The sequence below is a fragment of the Notamacropus eugenii genome, chromosome 2 (assembly GCF_028372415.1).
Source record: "Notamacropus eugenii isolate mMacEug1 chromosome 2, mMacEug1.pri_v2, whole genome shotgun sequence".
Lineage (NCBI taxonomy): Eukaryota > Metazoa > Chordata > Mammalia > Diprotodontia > Macropodidae > Notamacropus > Notamacropus eugenii.
The window spans coordinates 538,829,094-538,854,176 of NC_092873.1; the positions used below are offsets into that span (position 1 = coordinate 538,829,094).

The 25,083-nt window shown below is 44.5% G+C and overlaps 1 protein-coding gene across 11 annotated transcripts in view; it reads right to left on the reverse strand.

Annotated features, from left to right (window-relative positions):
- Positions 1 to 25,083, reverse strand: part of ZZZ3 (zinc finger ZZ-type containing 3) — a 91,125-nt gene that overhangs the window by 20,711 nt on the left and 45,331 nt on the right. For 7 of the 11 annotated variants that reach the window (XR_011975910.1, XM_072649898.1, XM_072649900.1 and 4 more), the window contains one exon: positions 22,077 to 23,611. The exons of the other annotated variants lie outside the window; for them this stretch is intronic. Coding sequence is in view for 6 of the 7 variants with exons in the window: in XM_072649898.1 (XP_072505999.1) it covers positions 22,077 to 23,560 (1,484 nt within the window). In the remaining variant the exon portion in view is untranslated. The remainder of the gene's footprint in view (positions 1 to 22,076; positions 23,612 to 25,083) is intronic. 11 annotated transcript variants of the gene reach the window in all.

Below are 25,083 nucleotides of genomic sequence, written 5' to 3' on the forward strand. Positions count from 1 at the left end.
AATCACCAGAAAGCCAATCTCTTCCATCCTCTCTGAGGCATCAGATCCCAGCCTTTTCAGATTTAAGTGAAACCGGTCCTTAGGAGCGGACGGGAGGCCACAGCGAAGCCTTCCTCTCTCAGAGCCTGTGCTCCCTCCTGCAGACATCTCCTCGAAGGGCCCAGAATCGTCTCTATGCCACATGAGGAGGGCACCCTGGAAGGACTTGGGATAGAGGCGAAACTAGAGAGAAAAATCAACTTATGAACATCTTATGAACATATGTTTAGCCAACTTTGTCAGTTGGACAGGAAATAAGTGAGATGAACATGGTCTGGCCTTACTGAGAGCGCTTAGTATGGCTAACTCTACTACTCACGCTGCAATCAGACCAACAGGCCTCTCTCTGAGCACCAACTAAGGCAAACTAAACTAAGCTAAAAAATAAACCAAGCTAAGAAGTGCGTAACTAGCCGGGCATAAACACAGTCACACAGACACAGCCTTGATATGATTTTACTATAAACATGAATGGCCTAAAGAAAAGCAATAGACTGACTGTCTCTCCTTGTGTCCATTTCATTGCCAGCCCCACCACTCGCCTCAACTACATGCCCAACCTTCTTCTGGTTTCTCTTTTCTCCTCTGATTTGGCACCAATTTTTGCCTTTTCTTTAACAAGCTGATGACCTAGCTGAGAGGGTGGATTTGGAGCCTCAGAGAGGCACCCAGTGAGAGCAGGAGGGACAGGAGAAGCTAGCAAGCCCCACCCCCTTTGTCAGGATGATGAGATGAGAGCTCCCAGGCAGCAAGTGGCAGAACCAACCTTCCTCCTTAATACAGAGGACAGTGGGCATGGAGAGAGGGCGCTCAAGGGGGCAAACGATCTTCCCATGGAAGCAAGCTAGATACATCTATTATTGTTCCCATTTCACAGATGAGGAAAGTGCTGAGAGACACGAGAAGTACTCTGTGCCACTGACCTCTCTGTGGCTGCTTTGGCAATGATCCCCAGAAAGGTGTGGTGGTACTCCACAAGGGTAGGGCGCATCAACATCTTTGCCCACCTCATCCCTGCCACACACTTCAGTGACCATCTCCTTCATTACCAACACAAGAGTGGGCAGCAGAGAGCACTTTAGTTCTCACATCCTGGGGACCAAGCACATCAACATTCGCAGGCTAGGCTGTGAAGCCCCCAATTCCTGAGTGAACCCCAGCAAGTTAAGGCACATTCAGGGCCTCTGAGGTGTGGTGTGGAGGACAAGAGGCAGAGCTGAACACAGAAGCCCAGTGCTGACTGCCCTCCCTAACTAGAGAAAGTGTACCTGTCCTCATCCCTGTCCCCCCGGCATCCTGCCACACATGGGGAGTGGGCTCCAGAGGGAAGAGGACAGGATGCACACCAGAAGAGAGAATTCCAGAGAACCAACCTGCTTCCCAACCTCTTTGGAGAGTCACTGCTATGAAACAAACAGCTCCTCACAACTCTATTTTCAACATCAATTAATGGCATTCAGCAGACATGTCTGTAACCACCACTAAATAAAGAAGCCACCCCCATCTCCCAATTCTCAGCAAAAACAAACAAAAAAAAACAATTTCAGCTATCATTTTAAAGCACTAGAGATATATTTCTTACCATTCACTTTTTAAAACTATTCAAATAATTTAGCAGGATGAACACTGGCCTTTATAAGCAGTAAATAAAGCAACCGGTTCTGGCCACCTTCCTGTTCTCAGGCCCAATGAGGTGTCTGTGACACACCAGGTCGTCATCATGGGGCTCTTACTGCCTCTCCCAGGCACAAGAGCCTGGGAGAGGGGCTGCAGTTGGAAATTTGCATGAAGCATCCCAGGAAGTAGGAGGCCCTCCCCAGCTGCCCACAGCAGACACTGGAGGTGCTGGTCAGCTCCTGTCTCAGGAGGCTCTTTGTGGAGAAAAGGGAGGATGGACAAAGACCTCCAGAATGGAGTCCTCCCAGTTGGCCAGGAAGGGCAGGGCTGGCCAGGATGCTCGCACTCTGCTCTGACATGGGTGAGCTGGCAGAGCAGCTAGGACTTGGCCAGTCTGGATTTCTACATGACAGGTGAGCCACTGTTTGCTTTACCACATTTTTATCCTTCTCTAGCCTTCCCTCATTATAATCTTACCTCAGTAATTACAATCTCTTAATCACCAATTAGCATGGTTAAGAAATGCCTTGTGGCCTCAGTTTGACATAAATAGAAAATAATGAAAGTATATGGTAGAAATGGAACCTATGAATTCTTCTTAGTCACTGCCCTAACCCTCTTTCAGATCACCTCTCCATTTTCATTATATCCTGTGCTGACAGCAATCATAAATTGTAATATCTGAAGCACATCCACCTCCTTGAGTCTCCACAGGGACAAGCTAAAGAAAAGTGACTGAGTTTGGAGTCTGCAGCTCCAGGCCTGACTGTTTCACCGGAAACTCCATGGGTCTGTCTGGGCCTCCCTATCCTCTGAAAAATGATAGAAGACAGAGGTCCTCCTTGCCAGCCCTAATTCCAGGGACTAAATCTGTCCTGTTGTTGGTCAAATCTCTTACCACACTCATTTTGCATGGCCCAAACATGACCAAAGTATCAGGAAGATCCCCTTTAAGACTGTTCCAAGGGAAAAGTAGACATCTAGGACCTGCTTGGATCCCAGGAATGCCACAAACGCAGGAACAGTCAGAGAGATGGAGGTTCTCTGGAAAAAGCTGTGTATCGACTAAAGTTTTGTGACCTGAGTCTTTTTTCCAATTTGCTCATTTCAGAGACCATGTCTACACCTGTGCTTCAACTCCAACAGCTCCCAACATTTTCATTTCTACGATCTTAGTTCTATCTCTCCAAGTAAACAATTACGATTTTTATGGGGAAAAAAAGTGGGGAGAAAGGAATGGAATTCTTCAGTAATGCAAAAAGTACATGTAAATAGTCATCCTCAAAAGAGGGATTATCTGTTTGAAAATATTCCATCTTTGGATGTGTTAAGTTAATCTTACTAGAATTCAGAAATGACCTGATACTGTCATTTGAGCTTTGGGCTTTCACATTTCACCCCACTAGTTTTAAAAATATGGAGAACAGGTATCACAACTGAGCCAGAGGAATTCCCCAAGTTCTCAGGTCCTGCCTGCACAACGCAGAAACAAAAGCCCTTTGCTGTTCAGTGATTTCAGTCCAACCTTGTGACCCCACTGGGGCAAAGACACTGGAGCGATTTGCTGTTTCCTTCTCCAGCTCGTTTTACTGATGAAGAAACTGAGACAAACAGAGTTCAGTGACTTGTCTGGGGTCACACCACTAGTCACTGTCTGAGGGTAGAAAGGCTTCCCAGTTCCAGGCCCAGAGCTCTATGCACTATGACATACACACATCTGTAACCATGTATGGTATGAGGAGTTAGTCCAACCTCAAATGGAGGGAAAGGGATAAAGCCTGTCCTTAAGAGTCTCTCCACACGTATTTCTGAGAGTTCTCAGAGGAGGGACTCTCCTACTCCCTCTGCACACCTGACATCAGGGTACAAGTAAACTCAGTCTCTCTGCTGAGGAAGGGGCTTTGTTTTTGGCAAAATGCAAAACAGAAATTCAGGTGAGAAAAAGTTAAAGAGCCAAGAGAGGACGCTATGAGTTTGCTTCTAGCGATAACATGCATTCAAGGAAACAATGAAACAGCGACCAAACCCACCAAACCAAACTCTGAAGTAGTAAAACAAATGAGTTGTTGGGATTAGGCTTCGTGATTTGCTTCCCACGTTACTGTCCCAATTAGTACCCATTTTAATCCACTTTTAAATAAGCCTAAGGTGAGGAAAGGCAAGAAACCGTCTGGTGAGTGCTTTGTCTAGAGAACTCCTAGATGAGTGACTCTAGCCAGCCATGCAGGCTGGCATCTTCCCTTCAAAGCTTAGGTTCTGAGAGCGGCCTAAAGCATGGAGGGGCAAAGCCAGTTTGGGTCAGAAGTGGAATCTGATCCCATGCCTTGAAGGTCAACAGTCCAGCCATCAAGCCAGCAAGAGCCAGGAGAAAAGAACATACAATTTACAAATGGAACTCATTAAGCCACATGAATTTAGAATCGGATGATCCCTCAATAAAAGTCACAAATGTAACCTTCCCAAGATGGTCAGTGCAATTCTGCAATTCAGATAAAGGGGGGCGGGGGGGGGGGGTTGGTGTTGATTGCTGTTAGTCTAACAAAACTGCCCATGAGCTATTACACATCCCCCCAAGGGTCACTGAACTCCCTCATGGTCAGATACAAGATGAGAAGGCATCAAAAGGGGCCATAACATGCACTGCATTACATAGAGTGCCCACATCAGTGATGCCTCAGAGTCAATGAAATAGCTAATTAACACACAACAAAGAGATTGGCTCATTGTGTTTAAACTATATATTCATAATTTATTTGAATTTTGTATAGATGAGTTTATATTAAACTTAAATGCAAAAGAACTGATGTAAAAATGATAAGTGCATTTTAAATTACCGGGGGCTCCAATGGTCTACTCAATTTGGGGAGCTCAAGGCACAGTATGCCATGGGAAGCTGCCAAACTGGAAAAGTATCAACTATCTTTATAAAAGCCAAGCTGGCCAGAAGGGTGACAACTGTGGCAACAACGTGGGAAACCTAGAGACACCAACAACTCAACAAGACCAAAATGAAAGTCATTCCTCCCTTCCCCAGCCCAGCCCTCTTCTTTCAAGACACAGCCATTTCTCACCTCCACGACCAAGATAACCTCCTCACTCAAGTCCTTCCGCCAAGTCTCTCTCCACTCCACATAGCTGCCAGCAGACCGAGTCTGTGTCCTCTTCCAGTTGGTCAGTCAACAAGCACTGATTAAGGCCACACTAAGTTCCAGCCCCGGGCCGAGCAACAGCAACAGAAAGAAGGGCAGAAAACAGTCCCTTTCCTCAAGGTGTGCTGAGTTGACCCTGAGAGACTACACACCAGCAGCTGTGTACCAACAAGATGATCTCACATGGCACAATGTGCTAAGATCAGGGAGAACTAGCAAAGGACCCCCTCAACTCTAGAATCACACATAAGTTGCTCTGTCTAGCTCTTGGAAGCCTTCACAACTTGGTCACCCAAACTGGCCTTCTCTCTGTTCCTTACACAAGGTGTCTCATCTCCCATCGCTAATGCCTTTGTACTAGCCATGTCCCCTTCAAGGAAGAGCCTGCCTGCCCACCTCCTCCTAGCAGAATCCCTCTCTTTCTTCAGGATGAAGCTCAAGTTTCAGCATCACAGTGTTAACCTCCCAAATGTGGTCAAAACCAGATTGAACTGGGACATGTTTAAGAAAATAAGTGAAAATACCATACAACCTAGATCATGTTCACTTGTGCTTTTCAAAGTCACTCTGCCTGCAGGTTCCATTTGGTGTAATGGACTGGCCACAAAGCTGGCTCAATAACTATCTCTGGCCACACCTGGGGCACTGGTAGAGGCCACTCCCTGTACCAACCAGTCTGGTCCCTATACCTTCATTTCTCTATGTCCATGCTCTCTCCTCCGTTGGCATGAAAGTTGCTGGAGTCGGAATGGTTTTCCTCTTTGTATCTGTACTGCCAGAGCCAAGGCACTCAAGGCACTCAATACAAGACTGTTGATCAACTCAGTCTAGCTAACTAGTCTGGAGTAGATCCCTGTCTTATTCTCCCTATCATCATTTCTGATCTGTAAATGGTAGCGGTTCTTAAGTTCTCATTACTCTTTACTTTTTGTGGATAAGGAGGTTTTCAAAAACTACACACTCTCTTTCATTACAGGCCTTACCCACTTCAAACCTCAGTGCCCAGGAACATATTAGAGAAAAAAAACATGCCGGCTAGCTCCAATGGTGTTACGAACCCAACTCTTTTATTTTTATTCAATACTATCTTCGGAAATTTTTTAAAAGCCTATCATTTGGTACGAAATATCGTACCGATTATTATCAATCTCATTTATGAACTTTATGAATCTTGGAAAGGAATACAAATCCAATTAAATACATCTAACAACTATGGGCATTTACACCAAGCAATCAGAAGAACATGTTAATTTACTCTTTCTTGACAAACTTCTTCTTATATCCCTTAAATCTTTCCTCACAAAAAGAGCTAAGACAGTGCAAGGGCATTTGCTATGCAATTCCAGCTCTTTTCAGACCCTAGGAAGCTCATTCCAATCCACTTTCTGGCTGCTTGTAAAACAAAGAAACTCTTTCAGTAAAACCCTCGAGATCACTAACAAAATTAATTTTTCAAAGTACAAAATACTTTTGGCCACAGCACTCCTGCGGAAAGAAGACAGACCAATCTGTGAGAAGGAAGTTTGCAATTCTGGCTGGCAGCCAGTGAATGGCTAGACACAAGATGGAATCCTAACAGGAACCTGGGGCACTTTCCACCAAAGTGTCAAATGAATGGAAGAGAAAACAAATTTAAGGCCAAAAGGTTGGCTTGAAAATGAACTGAAACACCACTTTCTAACAATTTGCAGCATTCTTGGCTCACTGCATTCAAACTAGCTGAAATGTAAGATGTTCCTTAATACATATATCATGAAAAATTATCCTATATTGTTATTTCTTAAAACTAACAGTCCATTCCCTGTCACTGGCAGTAGGGTGTAGGGACAGGACAGACTGAACAGGTCATAGGGTCGTAGACTGAGAGGCTGAGTCAGCCTCCCAGGTTTTACAGATGAGGAAACTGAGGCCTAGGGAGCTGTAAAGTGACTTGCCCCAAGTCACACAGGTCAGAAGGAAGCATCTAGGCTGGGACCTGCCCCAAGGGCTTCAAGGCTCTTTCTCCTGGAACACAATTCCTCTCTCAATCTCTGGAGATTGTGGAAGAGATGAGAAAAACAAAAGACTAAACATGCCCTGAGAAGAAACTGAAATGCAATGAAAGCCCACTCCAAGGCCTCCTGCCTCCCCAGGCCCCTCCTCCCATGAGCACTCCTGCCTGCTCACTACTTCAAACAGGCTTGAATGACTTGTCTGGGGTCACTCAGCTAGTAACTGTCTGAAGCCAGATTTGAACTCAGGAAGATGAGGCTTCCTGAAGCCCGGCCAGGTGCTTATCCACTGAGCCACCTAGAAGTCACACTATACAAGGTACAAAATCCAAGCGTTTAAGTAATAATTTTAAAAAGCATGGCATTATAGTGCCATTAGCTAAAATATTTGCTCTTGTAAGGGTGACTATTTAAAGAAGACTTATTTTTAAAGTTGCCTGTACAGTTTTCAGACAAAGAAACCTACACTATCTATAGTTGTATGATAAAATGCTCTAAATCACTACAGACTAGAGAAACACAAATTAAAACAACTGAGGTACCATCCCACACCTATCACATTTGCTAATGACAAAAAAGGAAAATAATACATGTTGAAGGGAATGTGGGAGAACTGCGACACTAACACACTGTTTGTGAACTGATCCAACCATTCTGGAGAGCAATCTGGAACTGTGCCCACAATATCATTATTAGATCTATACCCCCAAAAATAAAAAAGATAAAAGGACTAATTTGTATAAAAATATTTATAGCAACTCTTTTTGTGATGGGTAAGAATTAGAAATTGAAGAGATACCCATCAATTAGGGAATGCCTGAACAAGTGGTGGTATATATGACTATAACAAAATATTGCTGTGCTGTAAGAAATGACAAGCAGAAAAACTTCAGGAAAACCTGGAAAGACTTACATGAAGGGATACAAAGGAAAGTGAACAGAAGCAGGAGAACACTGTACACAGTAACAGAAATACTGTACAATGATCAGCTGCGAATGGCTTAGTTATTCTCCGCAATACAATGGCTCAAGAGAATTCCAAAGGACTCGTGTGGAAAACTGCGCTCTGCTTCCAGAGAAAGAACTGACGGAATCCGAAAGCAGATCAAAGCATACTATTTTGCACTTTTTTTGTGGAGTTTGCTTGCACGAAATGATTAAAATGGAAATGCTTTACATGACTACATATGTATGTCTTAGACTGCTTCCTGTCTCAGGAAGGGAAGAGGGAGGGGAGGACAGAATTTGAAACTCAAAACTTTAAAAAAAATAGGTTAAAAATTATTTTTACATGTAATTGGGGAGAAAAGAGAATATTATTAAAAATAAATTCTTGTCTGCAGATGTTCTCATGGGAAGAAAACACACAGTACAAGAATCCAAATGACTAAAATGGGGCCTGATTACTCAGATCACCAAATAATTACTTGCTTCAACAAGAGAACAGTTTCATCTCTCAGTGCAACCTCTAGGAGTTGGCTATTTGATGAAAAACACAATCTGATGTGCAAAAGTTCCAGTCCACAGCGTGCGATGGTGAACAGGCACGAGGAAGACCTAAATCCAAGGTCTGCTTCATTCAAGTCATCCAGGCTGGCTTTGACCTTGAGTGAGAAGAGTAGCTTCTCAGGGCCCTGAGCAATTCTCTTAGATAAGTCAGCAGAGAGCTGCAGCTCCTCTACCACACTGGGAACTCCCTATTACTGCAGTGAAATCAGTGCTGCAGAAAACAAACTACTGGGACATCTGTGACAAGAATCAAGTCAGACTACCTGCTTCTGCAGATTTTACACGTGTTCACCACAAGATGATCAAGTGCACTGTCTTCCCCAGAGGCCCCGAATCAGTCTTGTCTGAGATCAAACAGCAGATTCCAGACAGAGGCTAACTTTCTTCCCTCCATGGCACTCTGGAGCCCTGTGTCATTTCAACAAGCTTCCCTGGAGACAGCAGACTCAGGAGATCTCTGGCAGGGCTTTTCTACAAACTGAAATAACTCCCTCTGGTCTTGTGGTGAAGAAGGTGGGCTTTTATCCACCCTACCTTACACTACGACTGCGCATGAAAACACTCAGAAAAAGCCTGAAGCGTTATCGGAACACAAGTAGGTTCAGAAGCACCCTTCTTTCTAAACCAGGCCATGAGAGTGAAATCATCACCGTTTTTGTCCAACCAAGCCAGGGCAGCACTACCGTTGGGCTAGGTCATCAGGTCGTAGCTTCTTTTTAACCTGTATTTAGTGAGAGAGTGACAGTTGTTACTGGGGAAGCAAATCAATGAGAAGTGCAACGACTGCCATTTTGGGTCCCTACCAGATAAAAGTTTCTTGAACTAAAACTATCTCTAAGACAAACCTGAAGAGGCCATTGGAGACAAGCCCGTCTGTAAAGTGACTTGAAGGCGAGCAGAAGCGTTCTTTCTCTGTTTTCTTAATTTCCCCTCTATTCTTCCCTTGCCCAAAGGCTGAGTCTCTCACAGTGCTCTCAGCTTTCAGAAGAATGGCATGGGTGTACAAAGTATCATACTAGAGTTAAGAAATTTAATAACATAATGTCACAGAGAACACTGGGTAGAAACCATGAATTTACATTGAGTAATCAATACCAAAAAACTGCAATATTCTAATTGCCTGAAATTAGGTGCTAAATAATTGTCCTAGCTATATATACACAAGTCAATATATAACATTCAAAAATCGAAGGTCTGAGTCAATGACCTGAGCCAATGAGAAAAGTTTACAATAAAGTCTTAAACTGTATGGTGTGAAATGTTGCTATAATGGAAAATGTATTTGGTTAAACTAGATTTGGCTAAATGCATATGAGTGCCATCCCTCAAGAGAATTCATTTGGTAGATTAGATGTCTACCCACACAGGCCATCATTCAAAACATTTGGACAATTACTTTTCAAAGCCATTTTATAATCCATGGAAGTGTATTACTCAGCTCATACACCACAAGATTCACTGTTTTTTGGCTCCCAATGACTATGGGCCAGCTCCAAAAATTCAAACCTGCCCTTGGCTGCTCCTGCAAGTTATTTCCAAAAATCGCTACTTCAACAGGAAAGGGGAAAGAAATTTCAAAAATACTAGCAACGACAGTTTTGAGTAAGTATGTAACTTTTCAAGATGCTGCCTTCACTACAGGATAAAAAAAAGACAAAAAAAATTTAGATTTTAAAAATGTGTCTTTCCCACAACTATCAGACTGGCTAAAATGATAAAAGGGGAAAAAAACAAATGTTGAAGGAGATGTGGACAGATTGGGACATTAACATAGCACTGGTGAAACTGTGGCTCAACCATTTGAGGGCAATCTGAAGTGATGCCCAAAGAGTTACTTAACTGTCTCTGCTCTCCGATCCACTATTAGGTCTGTTTCCCCCAGGTAATAAGGGAAAAAGAAAAAGAACCTCTTTGTTCTAAACTACTTAGAGCAGCTCTCTTTGTGGTGGCAAAGAACTGGAAACTTAGGGGCTGCCTGTCCATGTGGCAATGGCTGAACAAATTGTGCTATGTGACTGCGCTGGAAGAAATGATACGCATGGTAAGACTGGCATGAAATAAGGAAGAATGACAAGAGAACAGTGGATACAGTAACAGCAAACCTGTCTGACGCATGCCAAGCACTATCGATATTCAAATCCACCTCCAGAGAAAAGGACTGATGATAAACACAAGGATGGTTTGGTTTGGTTTTTGGGGGTGTGTGTGGGTGTGTGTTTGTGTGTGCCTTTAGTTTGGGCTGGGGAAAGAGGAAGATGTAACAAAAAAAATTAAGTTAAATTTTCCAGAAAGTGTTTCTGAAAAATGAGGGTTTTTTATCAGGCAATTTTCCTCTAGAGGATCCACTGGCCTGTGATTACGCATACACTCAACCAATACCTCAATCCAACAATTATACGGCTTTTTATGGGAGAAACAAGTAGGCCTGTATTAAAATCTGTAATTATGAAGTGACCGAGTCAAACATGACAGATATAACGTGAAGGTCAGTCAGCCTCGAACGCAGCACCCATCTCTCTTGTAGAAGAGAGAACAAAGCAGGGCTGCTCTTCCCTCTTCAAAGGATCTAAGACAAAAGTGGACTGTCCTTTACTCTCCAAAGTACTAAAATCTCTCACCCCCACCACACCAACTGCCTACTCACATTTGGGAGAACAAACAACCTAGAGAACAGACTATGTAATCACAGCGTGTGATATGAAGATCTTTTAAACATAATGTAACAGCTATTAATAACAATTCCAACTCACCATCATTCAGATAAATGGAAGCAGCTGCTGCTCTTGGAAACCCCAGCCGTGAATCAAAACCTGATGCTATTAAAGATCTCCAGCTAATTAGAAAGTCCAGCAAGGCTACAGTGTGCTCTGCTTTAAACTCTATGGAGGGAGAAGGGAGTGAAAAACTCCTGAATTTCAGACTGAGTTGAAAAACCACCGTCATCTTTCAGTAACCATTTTAAAGGACACAGATTTTTCTTCTGTAAAACAGATCAAAGAAATATCTGACACTTTCCTCAAAACACTGAACCATGGAATTGGGGGAGGCAGACTGTCACATGAAGTAAACAGAGGCAGTTGGGCTCCAAGTCAGAAGCACAGCCTCAGACCAAATTCGATTCTAAAGGGCCGGCCCTGAGACCCACGAGAGGCCGACAGCCACCAACACAAAGACATAAGGAAATGGATTGGCCAAAGGCCCCCAGCAGACCAGTGGGAAAGAAAGGGAAGCCAAGCAGGGGTTTCCTGATATGCTCCTAAGCACTGCAAATTCTTTCAGGAATCATTAACTGTGGCCTGAAGTATGTGTTTCCTATGGGCAAGGCACTAAGAAAGGCAGACACACATGAGCAGGACACATCTTGTCCCACCCTTATCAGTCAGGGTCTCCACAAACGTGTCTTTGACACCTTCACATCAACTCTGACTCACACCTCCTAACAGCCTAACCTCTGTCCCTGTGAGGCAAGGCCCAGAAGCAGTCAGTCACTCATCTCCATCCAGCCTTTGCTCCCAACTTTTCAGCCTGAGGAATGGGTTGTCTCCCCTCTAGACTATAAAGTCCTGGGGGGCAGGGGCTGTTTTTAGACTCTTTTTGTATCCCTGTGCCTGGCATACAGTAGGCACTTAATAAATGTTTGCTACTAACAGAACAGAGGCAAGGTAGTCTTCAGAAGTTGACAGCAGCTTGGGATGGGACTGAAAAAACCTCTTGCAGAGGGTGAAGCCTTGAGGGAAACTGAGGCTGATGTAAAGAGGCAGCCTATGGAAAGACTCCATGTTAGCAAGGAGGCCAAGCGCTGGATCACAGAGTACATGGAAACACAGGAAAGAGTCCGGTAGAGAAGGGCTCTAAATGCCAGAGAGGAATTTGAGCGAATCTCTGCGGTTTCCAGAGTTTTGGCTGCAATTTGGAAGATGCAAGAGACTAGAGCCAGGAAGACCAATTATGGAATTTCCACAACAGTCCAGGTGAGAGGCCAGAAGGGTCTGAACTGAGACAGTGGCAATGCTGTAGAGTAAGGAGGGTGCAGAGATAGACCAGGAGGAGGGGGGAGGGTGCTGAGATAGACCAGGAGGGGGGAGGGTGCTGAGATAGACCAGGAGGAGGGGGGAGGGTGCTGAGATGGATCAGAATGGGGGAGGGTGCTCAGATAGACCAGGAGGAAGGGGGAGGGTGCTCAGATAAACCAGGAGGAGGGGGGAAGGGTGCTGAGATAGATCAGAAGGGGGGAGGGTGTTGAGATAGACCAGGAGGAGGGGGGAGGGTGCTCAGATAAACCAGGAGGAGGGGGGAAGGGTGCTGAGATAGATCAGAAGGGGGGAGGGTGTTGAGATAGACCAGGAGGAGGGGGGAGGGTGCTGAGATAGACCAGGAGGGGGCAGGGTGCTGAGATAAGACCAGGAGGAGGGGGGGGGTGCTTAGATAGACCAGGAGGGGGCAGGGTGCTGAGATAAGACCAGGAGGAGGGGGGAGGGTGCTGAAATGGATCAAAGCGATCCAACTGTTCAAAACCTTGATGTTCTTGTCCAACTAAAAGAATAGGGCATAGTGGCTCAACCTGAGTTTTCACCAGTACAGGGAACTTCTGTAGGACGAAACCCCTACTAGGAGCCTTCTACCTTAGACAGCTGCCCAGAATCACACAGCCAGCATGGGCCAACGAAGACTCAAAAGAATCCATGTCTTTCTGCCTTCAAGGTCAATTCTCTGTCCACTGAGTAGTGCTGCCTCTCACCCAATTAGACAAACAATACAATTTCATTCATAACACAACACAAGGCTGCTTCTAGAACCCGAAGATAACGGCATGTTTCTGTTCAGTTTACGCACAGCATTCTCTACACACCTCCTACTATTGTGCCAGGCTTTACAACGAGTATCTCATTCAATCCATACCCGCTTGGAAGGTGCCATTACTACCCCCATTTTACAGAGGAGGAAACTGAGGCAAACAGGATGACTTGCCCAGGGTCGCACAGCTAGTATGTGTTTGAACTCAGGTCCTCCTGACTTCAGGCAGATTTAGTTGTAGCAAAAGGCCATCTGTTTACAAGACTGGAACTTCAGAAAAATAAAGGCCCCAGAGTAATTGGGACTCTTTGTGCAGGTGACCTGACTGCCTGTAGGCTCAAGCTTCCCAAGTAAACAAGAAACAGCAAAGAAATCCAAAGAAAAGAGGTGTGGAAAAGTGCTGTTCCCTTCCCCAAACCTTTCTCTCATCAGGAGCTCCTCTGGTCATAGCCCTCTCTGAGTGGAAACCAGTCAGCATGGGAAGGAGAGAGGCCCAACAGCTGAGGGGGTGCAGACTGAGAGGAGAGGCAGGAGTGTGTAGGCAAATGCTTCAGAAGCTCAAAACCCCACTGTGCACTCATAAAGCAGAGCACCCCTCATGGGGGCAGCTCTGGGGCAGCTGGGGAGTGAGTCTGCATCCCCCATTCATGGCACAGTGGCTCTGTATGAAGGGGCATGGGAAGGTGCCCATAAAGGAAACTCAGCTAAGTCAGGAAGGAGAGGCAGGTGGCCCTTGGCAGAATCCCCCAAAGAGCAGGCCCACTCTGGAGAGAAAAGGGGAGTAAACTACAGAGGCTTGGCGGGGACAAAGGGCTATAATCAATGAAGAAGCTTTTAGTCTGGGCCAGGTACCATACTCAGCAGGGGGTAAACAGAGGAAAAAGGCCTCCTGCCAAAGGTGGCCCTTCAGTCTTGAAGAGAACCTGGGATTCTAAAAGGCCCTAGTGAGAAGGCCCAGCTTCACAGGTAGGAGAGTCAACAAGAGGCAAGAGATGGAGCCTGAGGGCAAGACACATCAAGTGCCCAGGACTCCTGAGCACCACCTGATGGCTGACTGGACACAGAGTCTGGGAACAAAGCTTAGCAATGAGTGACAATAAGGACACCATGGGTGGAAAACCCTTGAAAGTAGCAGAAAGCCTTGGAGGTGAAAGTTCAGAAGGGGAGAAAGGTTGAGGGAGAAACATGTGGAGCTGGAGAGGCTTACAGGGCATGCAGCCCAAAGCAAAAGGGACTGCAAGAAACAAAGGTATCCACATGTCTCCCTATCTACATTTCAGGGCAACACAAAATCTGTGCAGAAAAATGACTGCGATAAACCATGACAACTTAAAATTTGTTCAAAATACTTTTCCCAAGGCAAGAAAGCACTGAACACTTGAGAGGTGTTTCTCACCTTCTCTCAATCTTCTCCTTCCCCGAGGGCACATTTGTACATACCTATTGCCCTATTTGCCAAAAACCTGGCAGAGGCCTCTGCACACAGAGTCCCAAGCATGCCTCTCTGGAGCACAGCCCACATGCCTGCCCACACTCCAAGTCTGCTGAGGTCTCTGTTCCACTGTAATTCGTTTGTTACTACAGTAGGAAAATCCCTCAGATCGGGGAGTACTTCACTGTGAGCCCTTACATGCAGCGCTAGGCTGCAGAAAGCGTCCCTAGGATCATTTGGGCATTTCCCCTTCATTCACTAGGAGCAGAAGGGATTCTGGGATCAATGATACATGCAGGATGCCAGAGGACCAGGGTTCAAAACCCAGCTGAGCTCACAACCACCTGTCCAACCTGAGGTAAGTCACTTCAAGCCTCAGTTTCCTCTTCTTCAAAATAAAGGGGCAGGGGAAGATGTCCGATCAGGGTTTCCATGGCCCATGCAGCTCCAGACCCCTCAATTAGCAAGTGATCTAGCTTTTGTTAGCTTCTCTGTGAACTGCAGGCCCAACGGACACCCACCCCTCATTATTGTCTTCGCCCCATTGCACCTCTGGGAACGCTCCCCATCTGGAGCACCCTTCTCCACTTCTCTTCCCCCCACCATTGAACCTCCCAAGGTGACCTCCCAGACCCAGTCACTGCCAAACTTCTTCCAAGAGTAGTCTCTGCTACTTTTCCCTCCAGCCTTTTACAATTGGCTGTGCCTTCAATGCTTCAGTCTGCTCAACAGGATCACCAATGCCTTCCCTTCAGATCCTGTGTGAGCTCTGCACCAAAAGCTGGGCTCTGTTCTCAACTCTCCCCCCAGCCCAATCAAAGACAAACTTTCTCCTCCAACTCTCTTCAACAGACAGAGCATCCACTCTGATGGCTTCAACCACCACTTCCATGTAGATGGCTCCCCAAACTGGGTGTCCAGTCCTGCATTTTGGGTGCTTGCAGCATCTTCTACCTGGCATACCACAAACTCACTAAGTTCCAACCAAAACCCAACCTCTTTACCAGGAAAAAAAATCTTCCTTCTGACTTCTCTCTTTCTCTTAACAAAATATTTATCACTACTACTAGACCTATGCCCCAAAGACATTTTTAAAAAGAGGAAGAAGACTCATCCAAACAAAAATATAGCAGCTTTTCGAATTAGCAAAGAAACTGGATAACTTATGGTCTGGGACATGGAATACTATTATGGATTAAGAAAAAGGGACACCCAGGAAGACTTGTATGAAAACAACAGGCATGTGTAAAAACAAACAACCTTTCTGGGCCTGAGAATTGTCACCAATTCAATGACAAATCAGATCAAGACTGATGATGAGGCGCACTTCCCATCTCCTGACAGGCAGGTGACAGACTCAAGATGCAGAATGAGACAGCCATTTTTGGACACGATCAATGCAGGATTCAGTTTTGTTTGACCACTCAGATTTCTTACAAGGCTTTTGTTTTTCTTCATTTTTTTTTCATGGGGAGGAAGGGAGAGAAGAAATGGTGGGGGGAAGAAAATCAATTTCTATGCATTAAAAAAATTTATTTTCTTAAGAAAAAAGGCTTTTATAAAACTCTACTGACTTCAAAAATATTCAGTTAATTTTTTTTAAACCAACATTAACTCTGTTAGGAAGTCCTGTCCTCTCCAAATCATCTTTAACTTTCTGTTCTCAGTCAGCATCCAAAATCAAACAGGACACAGTGAATTGGAGGGAGAAAAAAAAACCTTGTTAAATGCAAAAATGGAAAAAGTCAAACAAAGTGTTCAGTACTACCAAGTCTCTCTCTGGGATATCTGGCTCTTCTCCATTTCTGCCACAACCATCAGGTTCAAGTCTTCAGTTAGGGGTCCTTTATGACTCCCTCCATTATCCTACACACTTGACTACATTTACCTCTTAAAACAAGTGTGATCAGGTGTCTTCAGCCCAGACTCCTCAGCTAAGCATTCAAGCTCTCCGCCCACCCCCAGCCTGTTTTCCCCGCTGACGACACAGCCAACAGGGGGCATACGCCCTGCCCTCGTGCTGATTCCACCTGGCAGCCACCAGCTCACACACCACCACTCGCTCCTTGGCGTTTTCCATGCTGTACAAGACTGAATGGGATGTCTCGACTCTAAGGAACCTAGGTACATTTTGGAACTACCACTGCCCCACTCCTGCCTTTTGTTTCATTTATTTATTTATTTTTGGTTTTCAGCATTCATTTTTTATAAGATTTAGAGTTCTAAATCCTTCTTCTTCTCCCTTGCCCAAGATGGCATGCAATCTGATATACACTATACATGTGTAGCCACGTTAAGTATAATTCCATATTCGTCATGTTGTGAAAGGACAGACCAAAAGGGAAAAACCAAAAAATTAGAAGTGAAAATGGTCTGCTTCGATGTGCATTCAGACTCCAGAGTTCTTTCTCTGGATGTGGAGAGCATTTTCACAATAAATGTTCCAGACTATCTTAGATCATCACACTGCTGAGGAGAACCAAGCCTACCCAAGTTGGTCATTGCGTGCACAACATTCCCCAGGTTCTGCTCGCTTCCCTCAGCATCACTTCATGGAAGTTTTTCTGGGAGTCTGCCTGCTATCATTTCTTATGGAACAACAGTATTCTGTTACATTCATATGCTACAACTTGCTCAGCCTTTCTCCAATAGACAAGCAGTCCCTCAATTTCCAATTCTTTGAACTGGCTTGCATTTGCAAAGGCTTTACATATATTACTTTAGGACTTTTAATTCAGCTGATCCCATTCTACAGATGGGGAAACTGAGGCACAAAAGTTAATTGACTTGCCCAGGGTCACAGAGCTAAGGTCTTCCTGATTCCAAGCCCTGCATTCTAACCACTGCACCACCTGTCTTTAAAATCCCTTGTTTTTATGCTCAAAGGGCTATAAAACTGTGCATACCCTTTGATCCAGCAATACCACTGCAAAGCCTATATTCCAAAGACATTCAAAAAAAGGGGAAAGGACCTATTTATACAAAAATATTTATTGCAGCTCCTTCTGTGGTGGCTAAGAATTGGAAATCAAAGGGATGCCCATGAACTGGGGAATGACTGAACAAGCTGTGAAATATGATTGTGATGGAATATTATTGTGCTTTAAGAAATGACAAGCAGGATGGTTTTAGAAAAACTGGAAAGACTTCCATGAACTGATGCACAGGAAGTGAACAGAACCAGGAGAACACTGTACACAGTAACAGAAATCTTATGCAGTGACCGACTTTGTTAGATTTGACTCTTCTCAGCAACGCTTCAATCCAAGAAAACCCCAAAGGACTCATGATGAAGAAGACTATTCTCCTCTACAGAGAAAGAGCTGAGACGCCCGAAGACACTGAAGCAGGCTGGTTTGCACTTTCTTTCATTTTCGTTCTTCCATTCGAGTCTTTTTGTACAAACTCACTAAAATGGAAATGTTTTACGTCATTTCACATGTATAACCTATACCGGATTGCTTACCATCTCAGGGAGTGGGGAGGAGAAGAAGGGAGGGATAAAATTTGGAACTCAAAATTTTAAATAAAAATGTTAAAAAACTGAAAATAAAATAAAATCCCTTGTTTTCCTTATGCCACTCATCATCCTCCTTCTACTGAGAGGGTGCTTGTTGGCTTTGGCATCAGGAGTCCACATTCAAACCCCATTTGTGCCCCTGCCTGAGTGGCCTTGGACAAGTCACTTCAGCCCTAAGCCTCAGTCTCCTAATCTGTAAAATGGCCTCTGAAGTGCCTTATAACTTGACATCAGTGGAACCACCTATCTTTTCTCCCTCCCTGCTAGATTTTAGGCTCCCTGAGAGCAGGGTCAACAGACTGTTTGTAGCTGGTGCACTTGAAGCATGATCTACACAGTGGGAAGGATGATGTCACAGACAAAGCCAAGCAGCAAGACTGCCTTGGGATGGCTAAGTATCCCTTTTACCCGTGCACTGGTGATTGCCCCCAACAGCTTCCCTGGGTCACTTGGCCAGACTCCGGACCTGGCCCTCTGGGCACAGTGGCCCCTCCAGCAGTCCCGGTGACTTCCTCTAAGTCACACTAGTCTTGTTCAGCACTTTCACTCTCCATGCAGCTGACCCTGAGAGGGATAGAGTGTTCCCATTGTACGCAGGAGTAAAATCGAGGCATGGGGCAGCAAACTGACTTGCCAAGATCCCAGCTGGAGGATGAAGGAAAGAGGTGCCATTTGATCAAAGCTCAGAGAATCCAGAGGGAGTCCCAAAAGAGGCAGCTTGGCTTGGAAAGATTATCAGGACTGGGACAGAAGACAAGCCCAACAAGTCTGGGATGGGGCACAATGGGCCAGATGGGGATAAGAGGCCAAGAGTGGCCTCTCTCACCAGCCTGGCCAGGGAGAAGTAAGCGCCCTTTAGGATTCAAGTGTCCTTTGGCCCAAGGATTTAGGAGAGAGGCCTGTCTGCTCTTCTACAACAGCAGGCTGGCTGTTCCTTTGGACCATGAATATTTCTGTTGCTACAGGTTTTTCAGAACCCTGAGAGTACTTCTTTAGTCATATGGTCCCATCCACCAGCAAAATGGTGTCCATCTAGTTTTCCCAGAAGACTAAGGTGCCTGGGACAGGAAGAGGCTTTTTAAAGGCCGTTCAGGATGGGTCAGAGACTAGCTCAAATATAGGCATCTCTACCCAAATGAATAACACTAAAGAAAAGAAAGGATGCAGAATTGTTTTCCCCTACTTCTATCTGGACTCACCCTTTGTAAAACGCAAGTACTCACCCCTGCCTCTAGAAGAAAAAATCCAGAAAGAATATCTTATGTCGGGAATCAGCCCAAAGCAGGGATTCAGTGAATGAGTGCAGAAGTTGGAAGAAACAACCCTCAAAAGTAGCAGTGTTCAAAGGATGACCCCCACCAAGCAGAGACCAATAGTTCTCTAAAGCTGCTTTCCTATTCGAAAAGGAGAGACAAGGTGGATGGATTGTGGAAAGATGTTCCTCCTGAGGACTCCAAGAGACTCTTTGCTCTTTCCCTTAATACAGATCACACTGATAAGAGAAAAGATGACTGCCCAAGGCATGAGGAGGTCACATGATTGAAGGCAGGAATCAGAAAAGGCTCCACTGCCACCAGACCTCAGAGAAGGATCTCATGGGGCATGTTCACATCTGGCAGACGGCCTCTGGCTCAAGGGGATCTGTGGGTGGGAAAGCAACATGGGATACTGAACACCCCAAGGCCTTTTTGTCCTGGTAAGTCTCTCCAACTCTGACCTATAACTCTCTAGTCCATTTCTGGAATGGCCATCAATGCTGCCAAAATGTGCGCAGTTACACAAGACCTTAGGGATCTTGTCTTACAGGGGGAACCCAACTGGTCCAAAGTCATTCCCAGGAGCTAATGTTAATGAGGAGCCTCTAATTCAAGGCTCCTGATTCTACATGTTCATGACACTGCTTTTCATTGGGGGTTTTCTGTGGTGATTCTGGATCAGATACTACGCTAAAAAAGAAATGTAAAAAAGACCTTCTAAATGGCCTTCCCATCAGGGATCAATAATTCTCCTTCACTGGAGACATACTCCAAAAATGCCTGACGATGTGATGGGTATCACAGGAAGAAAAAAACCACAAATATGTCACGATTTTTTTGGGAAGTACAATTATAATTGAAGAGTCACCATCACACCCAGGTGAGCAGACTAACGGATAACATTTTCCCCCAAAACCTGATGGCTTCAGTTTACTGTCCTTTAATTTTCACTAAACTTAGTACATCTTTCCCAAGTCTCCAATATGTATACATTTCTACATTTCTCTTTCAAGAGAGAAAATTCCACTCTGCTCCTACACATTACCCCAAGTGGTCTCCCTCCCACCCTAGGGAGGTTAGCATAATTATTAACCAAAATTTAACTGAAAGATGCCTTTAAGAAGGTAAATAATTCAATTAATTATTAATAGATTAATTTGGGAAAAAACTAACCACACAATCATTTTAAAGAAAAGATCTTTTATGAAGAAAGGATATATAAATTAAGGAATAGATTCAGCAGAAATTCATTTTCTCCTTTCATCCTCTGGAAACTAGCATAATCCTTTCTTAAGGCTTATGAAATTTGTGAATATCTCACAATATCTGGCCCAGTTACAATTCTTAATAGAAGATCTTTACATTTTGAAGTAAGAGCAATAATGTTAAAAAAAAAAAATAAGGCCTTAATTTACCTCTAATTAGCAAGATGACATCAGAATCATTCTCCATCTCCAACTGGGCCCCAAACCAAACCCTACAAACATATCAACAACCTCACAGTTTCATATTTATATAAAATTTAAAGGGGAAAAACCTCACATGTACAAATAACACTGAAATACTACTACCAAGATGAGGTTAATAAAAAGAACAGCACTGGCATCCCCCATAATCACACTACAAATTTTAGATCGTTACGTCTGACAAGGTGGATTTTAAGTCAGACAAGAAGAATGTATGTTTAATCTGATATATGGATTATATCAGCAACACTCACGTTGCAAAAATTCCATGCTCTACCTGGAAATACTTTCAGTCAAGAGAATTAAAGTCCACTTAGGAAAGCTTCATTGTGGTGCTATAAACATTAGCTCCAGAAGCCAGAGAGCGTATAAATTCTGTCACAGTAGAGAGAATGTACACATTTTACCTCATTCCAAGTGGACAATTATCTATGACAACTTGTGGCTCCCAGAAACCCCATCCCATAATTACCTCATTTACACAAAGCAAAGTCCAGCTCATCTGCACAGACACCTATGATATTTCAGTATAAAGGACAAACTTTATGGAAACTTGTGAGCTTAAATATGCAGAATTCTTACTTAAAGGACGACCCAGGCAGGGGACAGTCTAATGGGTTCATAAGGCAGATAAAATTATGTAATTATAAAAATCACAAAAACCTCTCAAAAGAGTAAAATGTCTTTTACAAAACTTTAAATCTATACATCTACTTATATATATAGATAGAACTTCACATTAATAATTAAAACCTTATTTATACAAGGAAATGTCATTGAGAAGACAAAGATTAAGCAAAAAATTTTTAAAGTTCTATTTCAGTTGAGAACCATAAATAAGAAAATTTTCACAAGGCTGCCAAGAGTGCCACGGCTCGATGATGGATGCCAGAGAGCCTGCTGACCTCCTAGAGAACGTCAGGCAGGCACAAACACATCCATGATTTTCAATCACTGGGCACTTTAATAAATAAAGGTAGATGACCGGTTTTTAATTGGTTTAAGTGTCTTATCTTCATCAGAAAACATACAAAACCAGTGTTTGAACATTCTTTCCTCCTTCAGAGACTCAGCACATATCAAAATGAGGTCAGCTACATGGATTTTCCTTTCAGACTACATGCTATGAGTATTTCAAGATATTATTTTTCATGGGAATAAGAGCGGAAAGAGGAGAGGAATTCGGTGTGATCACCAAGATAAAGCTCTCCTCCTAGGAGGCTCTAATGGAAACCCTACAGCCTAGGTGGATGGGAGGGATGACAAAGCAAGCAGAATTCATGGTTACCATGGTTACACATACTCTTTGTTGTGTTTCAATGCCACATGATCTGACTCAAAGTAATACACGTCAGGTTCCTCCTCGTCCTCCTCAGGGGCTCGCAGGGCAGCATTCTCTTTGGCAGGCACCACATACCCAGGAGGGAGCCTGGCCTCTGGGGGTGGCAATCCAGGGTCACAGCTCGTCCCCTTTCCAGTCTGAGAAGCATCCTCAGAGTCTGTGGGAGAACCGTTGACATTAACACTAACAGTGACATTCTTTTCTGCTGGACTAAGATGGTTCTCCTCCATTTGTCCATTTTCTCTATAAGGAGAGTTATTTTTTGTGGGACTACCTTTGCTTGGGGCAGCCCTCCGGGGTGAAGTTCTCAAGGTGTAGCGGTGCTCTTGGGGTTCAGACAAAGAGGTCATTGGAGCAGGAACACAGTCCAGGACAGAAGTGGGAGCAGGCTCTCCTGAGAGGGGAGCCCTGGCATGACTAGCCCCGCCCGCGCTGCTGGAGTTCTCGTGACACAGTTGCTCGCGGGAGGCGCTATCTCCTACCACATCGACTTCCTCCTCAGAATCCCTTAAAGACGGCTGAATTTCAGGAAAGGGCACTGGAGCTGGCTCAGGAGTCAGCTCCTTTGTGGGCTCCTGGCCCAAGCAGGCAGCTCCTACGCTGTGGTCCTCCAACTTGACCTGCACTTGTGAATTTGTGCAAGGCACATTATGGTCTACAATGCTCTCTCCTTTCCTACTCTCCAGCAAACAGGAGGAATGGGCATCTGAATCCCCATTTTCAGCTAGCGACTGGTCCTGCAGCAGACAGGAACCAGGACTGTTCTGTTTGGGGCTCCCGTCAAGCTGATGGTCATCACAGTGCGCAAGAGCAGAGTCACTGTCACCAAGGCCATTCAAAGCCCGAAAGCCTGCAATCTCTTCCTCTACAGAAGGGTTTGGGGAGCCTTCACCACTGGCATTCACCTTTTTAATTTCCCTTTTCTCACAATCATCCAGTAGAAGGCATCGACAAGCTCGTTTAGCCCCTTGGGAATCAGCACCATTGTCCACTGTGGAGCGCTGCCGCTCGGGTGAGCCCTCCTTATCGGCTTTGGTAGGGGACTCTTCCTCTGAGCTGCTCAGGGCCTCAGAGCGGAGAGTGCGCTTCAGTCGCTTGAAGATAGGGGAAGCTGCTTCGGCGGGCCTCCTCTCACAGTTTTCCACAGCGTGTCTCTCAGCATTATCCTTTTCTGAAGAAGAAAGTCCTCTTTTCCTCGGGCTTACCCACAGCTCTCGAGTACCTGACGGTCTTGGGTCAGCGACTCTGGTGCTGCTGGCCCCTTTCTGAGTTTGCACAGACTCTGGTCTCTTCTTTGGTGATCTTGAGCGCACTTGACAATGGGGAGATCCTTCTTCAGGGTGAGCAATACTGCGATTCCTTAAAGTTCTACCACAAAAAGTTTCATCCAAGCCGTTTAACCCCACTGTTGATCTTGTGACACGAGTAGATCGAGAAGCAGCCATACTATGGCAAATCCCTACATTACGGTCATCCTGATCCACTCATTGGGCAACCTTCAAAAACGTAAACAGAATAATGAGAAAAAGGTCATAGTTAATATATCCACAAAGATCATATTTAAAGTTCTAACTTTTTAATGGAAGTTCAACTAGCATTAAATTATCAGAAAAACCCCTCAGCATTTCCAAGGAGATCTACACAGGCACTACACTGATAAGTGTTCCCCAAAAAGTTGTTGAGGCTTTTTAATGATAAAGTTTGACATTACTCCAGACTAGTTTTACCATCATCTTGAGCTTATACAATAAATTTTGTTCTTCTAAAATTTCTGAAATCAGTTTTCATCTGTCCTCATATTCCTGGTAGGTAGGTACGGGGAGTTTGCTCTTTTCAATTCTCCCTTACTAAAAATGAGTTACAAGTCAAACCCTACTACAACAAACTCCCATGCAACATCTAAAATAGGGTTCTTTCCAGTGGAATTTTGTTGCGATGAAGGGGTTTGAAATCACATTCCTAGCCTACAGTGGTTAGACACAGAAATGTAAGTTCTGCCTCTGCAATGGGATAGAAAATCAGTAAGTAAGTTGTCCAAAGAGAGTGAAGAGAAACTCCCTGAAGCAGTCTGATTTCAAGTTACAATAAAAACATCCGCTCTCTGTCCCTTTCCTATCTTAACTTCTTGGATCTCTGGGGTGCCAAGGTTGTTCTGGTTTGGGCCAGGGTTTGGTTCAGTCCTGCTTTTCCTGGGAGGGGCACCGGGACATTTGAGGGAGGCAGTGGCAGAAGCCAATGTCTGGAGGGTCTGTCTAGGACCACTGCCCCATGGGATATAACAGCTCACCCTACCCTTTCTTCTGTAAGATTTTTACATGGTGCTACTGCAGAGGGCAAGCTCCCCTTCCCCTACAAAGTAACTTTCAATGACTGACCAAAGAAGGACTGTGGCAAAACTGCCCCTGGAGCCCAAATGAACCAAGGATCAATCAATCAACATTTATTAAGGACCTACTATAGACCAGGCACTATGCTAAGTGCTAAGTTGTTCTGTGATGCAAATGGAATCCCAGAAGAGCCCTGATAAAGGCACACACGAAGGTTTTTAACTTTTTGTCATAAAGTATGGTTTGCATTTTTCATTAACGTTTTCTCTGTATTGGAAATACAGAAGCATCGCTCTCCTGTCAGAAATGTCAGCACTTCTGTTCATTACAGAGAAGCTCACTGTAAACAGACCGTAGTCACTGTTCCCTTACATAGGACACAGAAACAGATGGTAAATAAGGTAGACCTTTCATTGCTGTGGTGTTTATTATAATGGCATCCGACCTGCAGTTCTCTTTTAATGTCTGGACAGGTGATGGCAAAATTATGATCTATTTTTTTTCCCATTCAAAACCCTAACAGTAAATTTCAGCTTCATCAAACATAAACCAGAAATTTCTTTTCATCTTTTCAAAGAAGGGGGGGAAGGAGGAAATGGAGAACAACATTCAAAACAAGATCATATTCTTCATAAGTCCAT